General features: G+C 35.2%; 1 protein-coding gene across 3 annotated transcripts in view; it reads right to left on the bottom strand.

The window, feature by feature from the left end:
- Positions 1–1,756: 1,756 nt before the first annotated feature.
- The window catches only part of LOC109541282 (WASH complex subunit 2), a 39,115-nt gene continuing 28,437 nt past the window's right edge, over positions 1,757–12,434 (bottom strand). For all 3 annotated transcript variants that reach the window (XM_048665493.1, XM_048665494.1, XM_019910101.2), the window contains exons 13-15: positions 9,305–9,576; positions 8,180–9,173; positions 1,757–3,355 (exon numbers count right to left, since the gene is read on the bottom strand). In XM_048665493.1, coding sequence (XP_048521450.1) covers positions 3,252–3,355; positions 8,180–9,173; positions 9,305–9,576 — 1,370 coding nt within the window. In that variant the 3' untranslated portion in view covers positions 1,757–3,251. The remainder of the gene's footprint in view (positions 3,356–8,179; positions 9,174–9,304; positions 9,577–12,434) is intronic.

Genomic DNA, 12,434 nt, shown 5'->3' with positions numbered 1-12,434 from the left:
ACGAAGTTGATGACAGATTATTTATAGGCACTTGAATGGGCAACTTTTTCCCCATTTGGCCCACCCTGTAACTCTAACGGTTTCCAATATCCCCATGTACATCATTTTATACTGAACACACTGTATATGCAAGACAATGACAAGGTACAATTTAAAAAGAAACGTAAGTTGCAGACATAAAACCGTAACAGCAAACAAAATTAGAATGTAAAACTAAAAATAAAACATTGTCAAATGAAAGAAATTTAACAAAACTTAATGCTAAATAAAAGTTTGCAAATTTCGTCTCAAAAGGCGATCAATTAACGGCCTCAGGAAGTTGTGGGTTTAGGAATTACCGAATTTCTGGCCCGCTTAAGGGAGGATACTTAGGCCGGTTTGACCCGTTGAAAATAAGCTTGGCTTTGCCATTAAGCACAGCTTTAAAATTAAATTGGTTTGCACCACCTTATAAACCAGGCTTACAGCATTCAACGCTCGGCTTAAATTAAGGCGTCAACTTTGGTGGCTTATGGTATTAACCCGTGAATTCTAACCTTAATTTAGTCCAATAACGCTTTAAAAAGTTAACGAAAAATAGCTCTTATTTTACAAAACAATGGATATCGAAGCTTGTTTTTATACCTATATAAAAATATTTAATAAAAAACGGTAATTTAATTAAAAAACAGATGTATTGAAAATATGAACGTTGGGTTGAAAAACACTTTAAACGCAAGGTTCTTAAATTGTACGATTTAGGAACCTTGCTCTAAATGTGTTCTAAACTGAGGTTAATCCCTGGATCTATCTTCTCAATCGCCAAAGTTCAAATGTAAAGATAGATAGAATGAATACATGTATTCATTGTAATAATACTTTAATATAGAACGGTGCAAACGGCCCTTAGATCCTTAAGCGCCAAAGAATGGATGAAAAACGGAGATAAAATAGTCCACAATTCAACAAACAATAACGAATTTTTCCCAAATAAGCGCGAAATACCAATTTGGTTACTCAAATGGGACTTACCCTTAAATTCGAAAATCCCCGGGCACTTGCTAAATTTAGTGATTCTACGGCCAACCGTTCTGACTAGACAAGGAAAATATCTGCACACTAAACGGCGAAAATGTAATTCACTTTTTTTACTGTCTATAATTAAAAGTTGGAATCAGCCGGGTTTTTTTTACTTAAAGTAAACCGAAGCGCGGTCCATAAACACAACCTGGATCATACAGAAGGTAACCGGGAGAAAAAAAGGGTCTGACTCTACCCTGACTCAATATGTGCAGGCTTATTTAAACCAACAAAATGAGGGTTCTATACTAAAATAAGGGTTCATTTTTGCCATATAATTTACGTGTCTGTACACTGTATAATGTCCCTATATTTATGAAGATATTCGTCAGTGCTTGTAAAACTATTATGTATGTTTTTTTGTTTTGATAGGATTGAATTTTTTGAAGTTTTTTTTTCTATAATTTTGTTAAAAGTACAGTTATAAGAATCCAGATTTAGATCTTGTTTAATGTTTAAATGTTTACAGAATCTGACTCTTCGTATTTCTAAACATTGACACGTAAAAACATTGTTATATGGTCCCAATAAGGAAAACAAATTTAAAAAATATATATTGTAGTCATTTATACTAAGCTGGAACCGGAGTAAATTATTTAGAATGTTTATTTTATGTGTTTTTCTTGAATTGACTTTTTGTCAATTTCACCATAAACAATAGACAACTAGAAGCAATAACACAACACGCAACAGTAACTTCAATACATTTATTTTAGATTGTTAAATTTTTAACAATTCTGTAAAAATATAATCCTCAGTTAATACTGTTCAACATATTTGAACAATGAATATATATTTTTTGATTAAAGTAACGTAAAATAAATATACAGGGTGGTCCTCAACTAATGTGACCAAATTCACTGTTTATACAAAAATATTGCGTTTCAGGCAAATTTGTCTGATTCGAAAGTTAACAGATTCTGAATTACAGAATGTCAAAGTCAATAAAATTTTCGTTTTTTTTTAAATACATTTTTAACCATTGCCCATTTTTACGAGGGCATTTCTGCATTCGAAAATCAGTTATGTTGGGACATTTTCAATAAATTCAAGGCAATACTAGAAGTTTAAATATTTTTTCTAGTCTAAACTGACAGTAAAACAATTTTTTTCACGGCTCACCATAACAATCTCAGCTTAGATATTAGAGATCTATCTGATTCGAGTTTAGACATTAACATCACTAGAGGTTTCAATGTGCAATATCTCGAAACCGGTAAGAGCTATTGACTTGAAACAATTACACCTTCTTTGTTTATAAAATATCCTAGAACGAAATACTACCAACAAAATAGCGATATTTCAAAACATAAAAGTTCTGATTTTTAAATGGCTCGAGACTATTACAGCTAGCGCATGATCTACAAGCTAGATTATACGAAATTTGGGCTTTTCTATCTAAAAAACTGCCTAACACAAAATTTTAAGGTCATCTTTTAAGTAATACTTATCAATTAAAAATTAACAATAAATTAAAATTTAACGAAAATTTTAGTTGCGCTATGACAACTTGTATCTCAGATACTATTAACTTTCAGATAAAACCAATTTGTCTCAAAAGTAATATTTTTGCCTAAACAATTTGTCAGTGAATTTTGGCACTTTAATTGAGGACTACTCTGTATACAGGGCGCGGTATAAATGGGGCGATAAATAGGGCAAAAATGTGTGGGGCAAGTTCCTACGACACTTTTTCGAAAACTCAATAATAACATGTTGACATTTATTGTTGACAGTTGACATTTATTAGTTAATGCTAAGCGCTAATGAAAAGCGCTCGTTTATTTAAACGAACGCTCAAAATCCATAAAAGGTTTACTTGCCATATCTCTAATATGAGCCGTTTTCGAGAAAATCTACGTTTAACACTGTCTTGCCCGGTGTAAGCAATAACTAACGTATGTTAAATTATATCCAACGTTTTAACAGAGCGTACCAACACTTGGAAATATAGAATTAGTGATTATTGATCAAATATTTAATTAGCTAATACATAGTAAACATTTATTAAACTATTATAAATTAATTGTAATAAACGTTAACGGCCTGCAGATCAGTTATCATTGAATTTTCTCAAAAGTGTTATATTCGCACCATTTCCGAACTCCCTGTATATAATTTAACCCAACGTTAATAAACAGTAAAGATTTCTATAAATATATTTTTCCCTAAGTTGAAGTAAGTCCTCGGACCTACTTAAATCCCATCAGAGGATCGAAGTCCGTCACTTGTGTGCTCTCCAGTTTCTTTATATTGGCTGTTTTAATTTCGGAGCGTTTTGCTTTCAATCCAACGTCTAAAAATAATATGTATAACTGACTTATAACTGAACTGAAGTAACTTAATGCCTACAGAATACTGTCGAACTAACGATAAAATGAAAATATAAACTACTGAAAACAAAACGTAGGTACAAAATGGAAAGGACATAAATATAAAATATAATAAAATAAAAAAATACAAAATACAAAAGGGAAGCAGCAGTGCGCGCCGCGCAGTCCTTCCGTGCCTATTTCTATATATACGCTTCCCCTCCGCCGCTGCTGCTTCCACCTCCATTCGACTGCAAGCGCGCTTTCGTCCGATTTTCTCGAAATTTTAGAGCATTTTTAGCATGCTTCCAGCCATCTGATCGAAAAATAGAAATATACGTTTCGTAATGCACAATGTCAACTTTTTTTTAAATTATAATCGAACTTACGGTAACGTATTCAGGCCAGGTTAATACAATTTTGTAAACAGGAAAATATGGTGATTAAAAACACATACTACAAATTACCAGTCCACGCAAGACATTTCCAACCGTATAGTGAGAAATCATTGATTTCGTTCTTATTAAACGCCGGTACCAGAATAGCGTTACACTGATAACAGCTTATCCGGGAGCTGACACAGGATCCGGTCATGATCCGATAATAGCTGATTTCAAGCTTAACATCAAAGTCATCTCAAAAAGAAGAAGGCTCATAAAATATGATATTCAGAGACTAAACCAAGCAAGTAACAAAGAGGATATGAGAGTGGAACTAGATAAGCTATGTAGCGAAAACGATCCTAGAAGCAAGTGTGAACCAGATGACATATGGAACGATATCAGGGAAAATGTCCAGAATGCTTGCTAGGTGGTCCTGGGTCAGCAGGAGCGGGTCAGGTTCAGACCCTGAATGACAGATGATATTCTGCATATAATGGAAGAACGGCGCAAGGCAAAAAATCAACAACAAACCGAAGAATACATTGGATTGACCAGCAAAATCAGACAGAAATGCAGAGAAGCCCGAGAACGGTGGGTGATTGAGGAATGCGAAGAAGCCGAAAGAATGCATAGCTACACGACTTATTCAACTTTCATGGGAAAGTAAAACAAGTTACTGGTGGCTCTCAGACTTTTCTTCACCAATACCGTCTCTTAGAAAATAAAATGGAAGAATCATCTTAGACCTAGATGACCTCGGTAATGAATGGAAACAATACGACGAAAACATTTTTGAAGACCAACGCCACTCAGGACACATACACGTACCAGAATAATTAACCGGACCCGAAATTTTAGAGGCAGAAGTGCAACGAGCACTAAAAAACATGAAAAATCGAAAAAGTCCAGAACATGATAACGTTCATGCTGAAGTACTGAAGATATTAGCGCCCCATACACGAGCGAAATATCTGTCATATCTGATACGTGGCGAGCCAAATTCGAAAAAATATCGGTGCGTTAATGGTTAACCACGAGCCAGATACGACTCGATGCGAATTTCGTACAAAATACAGCTGCAGATCTGGACTTGCCGACCAAATTTTGCCGTTAGTGGGTATGGGCGAATACTAGTATCAGATATTATTGCCGTCTAAGCAGTCATGCTATTGTCATGCTTCCGCGGCTTAAAGACAATACATATTCAGATAAAATTTAACGGTTGGCATTGGTACATATTTGGGATATAGTGTATAATGTTATAATTCAAGCAATGGGCAAGAGGTGATGATAGAAAATTTGGCTATAGAAATCTTGGAAGATGATGAGATAGTAGTTAATGTCACAAGAGAAAATCACTACTTCGATTACGAAGACGAAGCTATACCCAGTAAATAGGCGGTCAATTAACTTAATTTGTGTCTACGATGGGCCGAAGAAAATGCATTGCCACTGTATGAAGTGATTCTTTGTATTTGAATTATAGATATGTTACAGACGGTATATCCAATCAGACCGTATATATACAGACTAGGCCATATGTTCAAGCGCAATGATGTTTTATGTGATGTTTACATTTTCAATTGTTAACTGCAAAAATTGTGGTAAAAATAGTTTGTTCTTTGTTAAAGACGACGCTAAATACGATATATTTTAGTTATGAAGTTACAAAAGTAAATCAGATGTAGTCATTAATAATATAAGCTAAAATAAAAAAAAAGTTTTTCGAACAACCGTATGAGCGAACAAAATAGGTTGCCCAGAACAGCCGGGGTTTAACTAAAGGGTACTTAATGATTAGAGTGCGCAGAACACATATGTCTGTTTCTCAGAATTTGCAGTATTTCACTAAGAAAGTGGTAGATCAATTTGCCTTTTTAACGTTGGTTTTAATTAGTTCTGTTTGTATCGTTTGTTTGTTTTTCTATAATTATGTATTTAATTGTTTTAATAACAAAGTGTTTATAAAAAAATACCAGCGTGCATGCGATTTCTAATTTTTTTGCCGCATTTTTCCCTATTGCTGCCGACGCCTTTCCAGTCTATAGCTCTAGTCTACCCACTTTCTTCTAACTATTTTTTTGCGTAGATTTTTTGAAACCACTATGATGCCAGCACACGCAATAGCTATCTGTTTCTTGCTTCGCATTTTAAACACTTAGTTTAACTAATCTGCCTCTGAAATGACCAGATCTTTTAGTTCACTTGAAATACCACGCGCCAGATCAAGTCTGTCTGAAACGTAAGATTTCACTCCACTAACGGACGGATTTGATACCTCCAATCCCACTGGAAGAATCGGCACTCGTGCTTGGTATGTTAATTAGTGGACAGGAAAAGATTTAATTCGTCCGATCTGGATCTGTCGAATCAAATCTCTACGTATCTGAACTGTACGGATAATCTGCCCGTGTATGAGGCGCTATAGCATGCAAGATATCTAACATACTGGTCTAATAGAATATACGAGACAGGCAAAATCCCATCGGACTGGCTAAAGTCTACATTTATACCTCTCCCTAAACGAGGGACGCCTAGGAAATGTGGAGACTACAGACTTATAAGTCGCATGACTCACGCTCTCAAGGCTTTTCTACGCGTTCTACACAATCGAATATATACCAAATGTGAAGCAATAAGTGGAGACACCAAATTTGGTTTTATTAAAGGCTTGGGCACAACARARACTCTGTTTTCTGTGAAATTGCTAGTAGAGAAATGTTACGACCAACAAAAAGACGTGCTTGTATGTTTYATTCACTACGAGAAGGCTTTCGACAACATTAAGCACGATCCTCTATTGGAAAGGTTACATGAGATTGGCATAGATTCTAAGGGCATCAGAATAATACATCATATTGGCAAGAATGCAGAGGTAAAAATCAACAATGAGTTAACAACGGAAACGTTCAATATTTTCAAGGGAGTCCGTCAGGGGTGTATTTTATCGCCAATATTATTCAATATATATGTAGAAAGGATCTTTCAATTAGCTTTGGAAGAAGAGAACAGATGAATCAAGATCAATGGAATTCCAATCGATAATATGAATTATGTGGATGATACGCTATATTGGCGAATACCCCTGAGGACCTTCAACATACTGTAGACAGAATAAATCAAGTGGGCAAACGGTTTGGGCTAAAGATCAATAACACCAAAACTAAAGTCATGGTAATATCTCGCCGGAATATTAGTGTTGACGGACACTACCTGGAGCAGGTGCCTAGATTTGTGCATCTGGGTGCCACCATCAATCAGAAGTGGGATTGCGACGAGGAAGTAAAGGTGTGGGTTGGGAGAGCCAAGGCTACATTTCTTAAATTAAAAAACTTCTTGCCCCCACGCTTCCACTGTCACTGCGGCTGCGAGTAATTAAGTGCTACGTGTGTGGCCTATTTTACTGTACGACGCAGAAGCGTGGTATTTAAAAATCAGGACACTAAACAGCATAGAGGCATTTGAAGTGTGGACACTTGGCAGGCTCCTGCGTATTCCATGGACCGCACACAAAACGAATGAAGAAGTTTTGAGGATGGCCGGTGTGCAAAGAAAAATGCTGGACACTGTAAAGAAGCAGGAGATATCCTATATTGGCCATATCTTATAAATGTCCACAAATACTCGATCCCCAAGCTCATTTTGCAGGGCAAGATAGAAGGGCGAAGAGGCCCAGGACGAAAGCAGCATTCTTGGCTCCGAAACATGAGGGATTAGTGTGGAATAAGAGATGCTGCCACAATATTTCGTCATGCAGAGAGTGGCATCCTGCTTATGATGTGAGAGAAAGACAAAGAATCGTCAACGTGCGAACGCGCACAGGACACATGAAGAATAATTCAGGCCTCCCGGAAGAAGACGAACTGTAAACTTTGAATAGCGATTTTGAGAAAACTAGCAATTCGACAGCATCCGCTCTTGGCACATAAAAAACATTAAAATCCCTACTTTCGCCCAAAATTTTAACGCTCCAGCTGAAGAAAATCGCACTATGGATTTTTGAAAAAAACCAAATTTCCGGTTTTTCATAAATTTCTCAAAACCTAATTATTAGATGGAGGCGTTTGGCCTCTCATTTTGTAGATATTTTTATTCTCTACAAATCAACTCCTTGTTGCATTCCCATTGCTTCATTAGTTTCAAAGTTATAAACAAAAAGACAAAAATCGCTTTTTTTTTCAATAAATTGTTAATAACTAACATGGACCGGAAATGCGAGATTAACACATACCTACTCATCCGCTCGTTATCTTTTATATTATCTCACAATTGGTTTTCTACTAGTCTTTATGTCACGATAAAGTAATTTTAAATACCTATAGCTTGGCCTAAGAGTCAATTATTCGTTCACGTTACTTAGTTAAGACTTGCTTGCTCTTTAGTTAGCCTACTTTAACAACCGCTCAACAGAGCTGAAATAATTACCTTTGGTACCAGTTGCACTCGAAGTGTTTTTCGTCTTTATTCCAAACAGATCATCGTCACTACCTTCTGAATCATCAAAAATCCAATTTTTCTCTTTCTTCTGGGTTGCTTTCGCTTGTGTTTTGCTTTGCCTTTGGGGGAATTTTCCATCAAACAGATCACTATCAGAGTCAGATTCAGTAATAAATGAAGGAATTTGCGTCTCTTTCGGTAGGCGGCTTTCTACTGCGGCAGCAGCAGACATGAGACCGCTTTTCTGAGGCAATTTTGAGCTTTTAGCAAATAAATCTTCGTCGCTACTAGGTGAATCATCTCCGAAAATGTCGGTGTATTTGGCTCCTGATGCTTTAGCTGGAGAAGGTTGCAAACTTTGAAAATCAGTAGATTTTAAGAGTTCTTCATCTGATAGGGTCATTTTAGTTTTTGACGTGGATTTAAATAAATCATCTTTAATAGAATCGCCAATGTTCTTTTTTGATTCATTCCTTTCTGTTTCGTTTGATGCATTCGCAACACTCGATTCGTTAAAAATTGATGAATTTTCAACCTCCGTCTGTCCTTGATTTTCTTCCAGATTAGCCTTCTGAGTACCTTCAAAATGTTTTTGAGAACGTTCTAAAGGTTCATTCTTGTTTGGTGGATTATTTTTACTCCTTTTATCTGGTTCTGCACTTTCATAAAGTATGGATTTTTTATTCATATCTGTCACTCGATTCTTTAATGTTGAAGTGGATTTTTGACTGTCTTCTTTTAGGGTATCGAGTAATGCCGTATTGTCATTGGATTGGGAAATATCGACTTTATTAAATACTAATGAAATCCTCTTACTAATATTTTCTGTAAGATGTGGGATTTTGGCACTCGCTTGTTCCAATTCCTCACTTGTATATTTATTTTCTGTATAAAAGCTGAAATCGGTCATTGATTTTCTCGCTGCTTCCTGTCTGGCCCTTCTAGTGGATGGACGCCGTTTTACTGGAATTTTGGCTCTATCCTTCAAAGAGAAAAACGACTCTTGTAGGTTTTTATTATTCGACTTGAGTTATTAGAATAAAACTTAAAATGTTAATCCTACACTTTTACACCCAAAATTCATGCGTCTCTAACTATAGCTAGGTTACTTACTTTGGTGATACTATGTAGAACTTCGATACCACCCAAGTTCTCATAATTCTCCACTTGAGATTCGGATTTAAACATAATTTCACTTGTAGGCGAAGCTAAATAAACATCTGCTTTAAGTGGTGGAATTTCTTTTGACGATGTAACTAATGTTTGAACGGTATTATGAAAGTGTGCAGCTTTCGCAATGGACGAACGAATTTTTGACGATGTTGCTCCGGGCAACAAAGCCTCTACATTAATATTGAGATTGTGCTTAAGTTTTCCTGGAGACGCTGTAAGAACAGTAATTAATTAAAACAATATTAAATTTAAACTGGTACTACAAACTACAGTCAATTATCGCGTTTTAAAGCAAACCCAGCATGTTTATTGTCTCCTTCGACAACTTTTGTTCAGGATTATCGTTCTGATCAAAGTCGTGTATCTCAGCTCCCTTCGTTTTTTATACCTACATACATTTAATTTTGAAAAACATCCGATTACATTTTTTTTATTTTTCCTCTTTATTTACAATCTGTCCTGGGACACTAAGTAGATTTTATATACATAGTATTTACATTGATATTTGCTAGAAGCAACATGTGAGAGACTCACCCAATGAAGAGAACCTTACTAAGATTAATTAGAAAACACTATGGCGAGATGAGTGGATTATTAAAGATAGAAAAATAAAGAAGCTTCTTCAGCTGTTCATGGCTCTGTTGTTTGTCAGCATATCCGTTGCTAGTATAATCGAATGAACTGATAGTATGTTTGTGTATTTGGACTGAATGGTCGATATTTCTCCAGTAACTGCTTTTAGTTGTAGGTCCATCCTGATTAATTCATTTGGGACAAACCAGGGATCATTTACGATTTCTCTGTCATTTCAATTACCTGGTTTTGGAACAAAAATTATCTATGCTAAGTTCCACTGATCAGGAGTGTCCCAGGTGAAAGGTCGCATTGATTAGAATGGATATGAAAATCACTGCTTTGTCTGGCAATTATTTTAGTATTTTGCCGGTAATACCATCGTGTCCTGTAGTCTTCGAAGCTTTGAGGTTTCTAATTTTTAATTTTACTTCTCTGTAATTTGAGTTTTCGATAGGAGTGTTAGTTACCTCGCGATGCTCTGCTTTTTGTGTTGGGTTACATCTTACATCATCCTGTATCTCTGGTTCCGGCACTTCAAAAATATAGCTAAGGTGTTTAGCAAATACTGTGGCTTTCTCAGTGTCTGTATTTGCTCAGCTTCCATCAGGTTTCCGAATAGGTGGTATAAATCTCCGAGTTTGTTTAATTTTCCGTTTGACAAAGAAAATATTCAAAACATTTTTTCTTAATCTGAACTAATCCTCTATATCTTAAGTTATTTCTAATTTATTTCTGACTAAATATTTTCTTTCAATCTCACGCAATTTAAAAAAGTTAAAATATTATATATTAAGAACACATTGATAGGATTATATTGCATCAGAAGCTGTTGAAGACCTTAGAAAGTGAATTTTTGATGCAGAAAATTTCGATCGGAATGATCACGATGAGTGGGGTAAAACATATTTCCTAAGACGTGCCAGACTATATCTCGAGACATGATGGCGATTTTCAGCAAGTTCTGTTTTATGAAGCAGTTCGTTTCAAGGCTAAAATTTATTAGATGATCATTACTATTATTATCAAAAACTTTAGCTGGTCTGAACTAAGTACTGTATTTACACAGAAAACAGACATCGTGCTTAGTGCGTCTTTCGACCATATTACCACGCAGGTTCAGTATTAAGTGAACATTTACAGTGAAAAAAAATTAAACTAACCCTTTATTTCGTTTTCTTTATTTTAGGGTTTCTAAAAGGTCTTTTATTGGAAACGCCCCATTTTTAAATTGACACTTCTCATGCACGGCGCCAAGTTTTAATTTGTGACATTGATATTTGTATTTGTAAATGTCTACCATTTAATCATTCACCAAATTTACTATCAAAAATCGCGTTCTGTCCCTCAAACTTTACATGCATTAATTTTTGGTGGTTACAACCGTCCAGATAAAGAACAATCGAACGTTAAGTGATAAAGTTCGAAACAAAATGTATACTGCTTGATGTTGCAGTGCCAGTGAGACAAAGATCTGCAAGAGTTGAAGCAAATATTGCTGCTGTACGCGAAGAACAAAACTTGTCGATTTCTCGTCGTTCATCAGAACTAGCAATCTCCAAGACGTCTTTGTGGTGAATTTTACGAAAGACCTTGGAGATACTTACAAAATCGTTTTCACCCAAGAACTCAAAGCAATTGATCATTTAAAGAGGCGGGAATTCTGTGGTATTTATTATTTATGAATAATGTAATAAAGTTTAATCAAGAACATGTGTCACAGCTGCCATTCGATATCCACAAAGAGATCACGCTATGCTGTTAAACAAATTATAGAAAACATGTTTAATACGTCTAAATAACAGTGCAGTTCCAATTTATAAGGGCAACCAGAAAAATTAGAGACCCTTAAATTTGAAAAAAAAACTGAGTTTTGCTCTTGATATTATAATAATTAATAATACATAAACGGTTCTTGAAATAACTTGATCACATTCTCCATAAATAATAAATGAGTTTAAATCATTTTCATTTGTATAATTTAAGCGTCCGGGCATGATTATTATTTATTTCCAAAAGGTAACTGACAGCTGTCAGCATTCCTTTGACTTTTGGTTGTATTAAAAATAGCCACTTTCGTCATGGAAACTAAGACTGACACTATTTAAAATAAGATGAGGGCAAAATAGCCATATAAACACATTAAATTGACAATATTTCGAAAACTAAACACTTTTGGAATAGACAACTTTATACAAACTTACCCGTATTTTAAATACTGAATAAGATAAAATTATCAGAAATGGGGGTTTTCATTTGAAAAAATTAATTTTGGGCGATTTTCTCAACATCAATTTGAAGCTTATTTAGTTAACACTTTGTATTAAAAGTTATCAAAATTTTTTTAAATTCCACTAAAGTAAGTCCTTTTCAGCAAGAAATGCGACTCAAATTAAGTAACAGGGCAGCAGCATGTTGGAAGAGGTAGCGAGCGAACATCAGGAGAAGATACGTTTTCAGCGTTAGCGTTCCCTTATTTTAAATGTGGGTGTAGCAA

Source organism: Dendroctonus ponderosae, unplaced genomic scaffold, assembly GCF_020466585.1.
Source record: "Dendroctonus ponderosae isolate FM_Combo_2020 unplaced genomic scaffold, Dpon_F_20191213v2 Dpon_F_20191213_4, whole genome shotgun sequence".
In the NCBI taxonomy this organism is placed as follows: domain Eukaryota; kingdom Metazoa; phylum Arthropoda; class Insecta; order Coleoptera; family Curculionidae; genus Dendroctonus; species Dendroctonus ponderosae.
The sequence above is the reverse complement of the archived record's forward strand: the minus strand, read 5'-3'. Positions and strand labels throughout refer to the sequence as shown.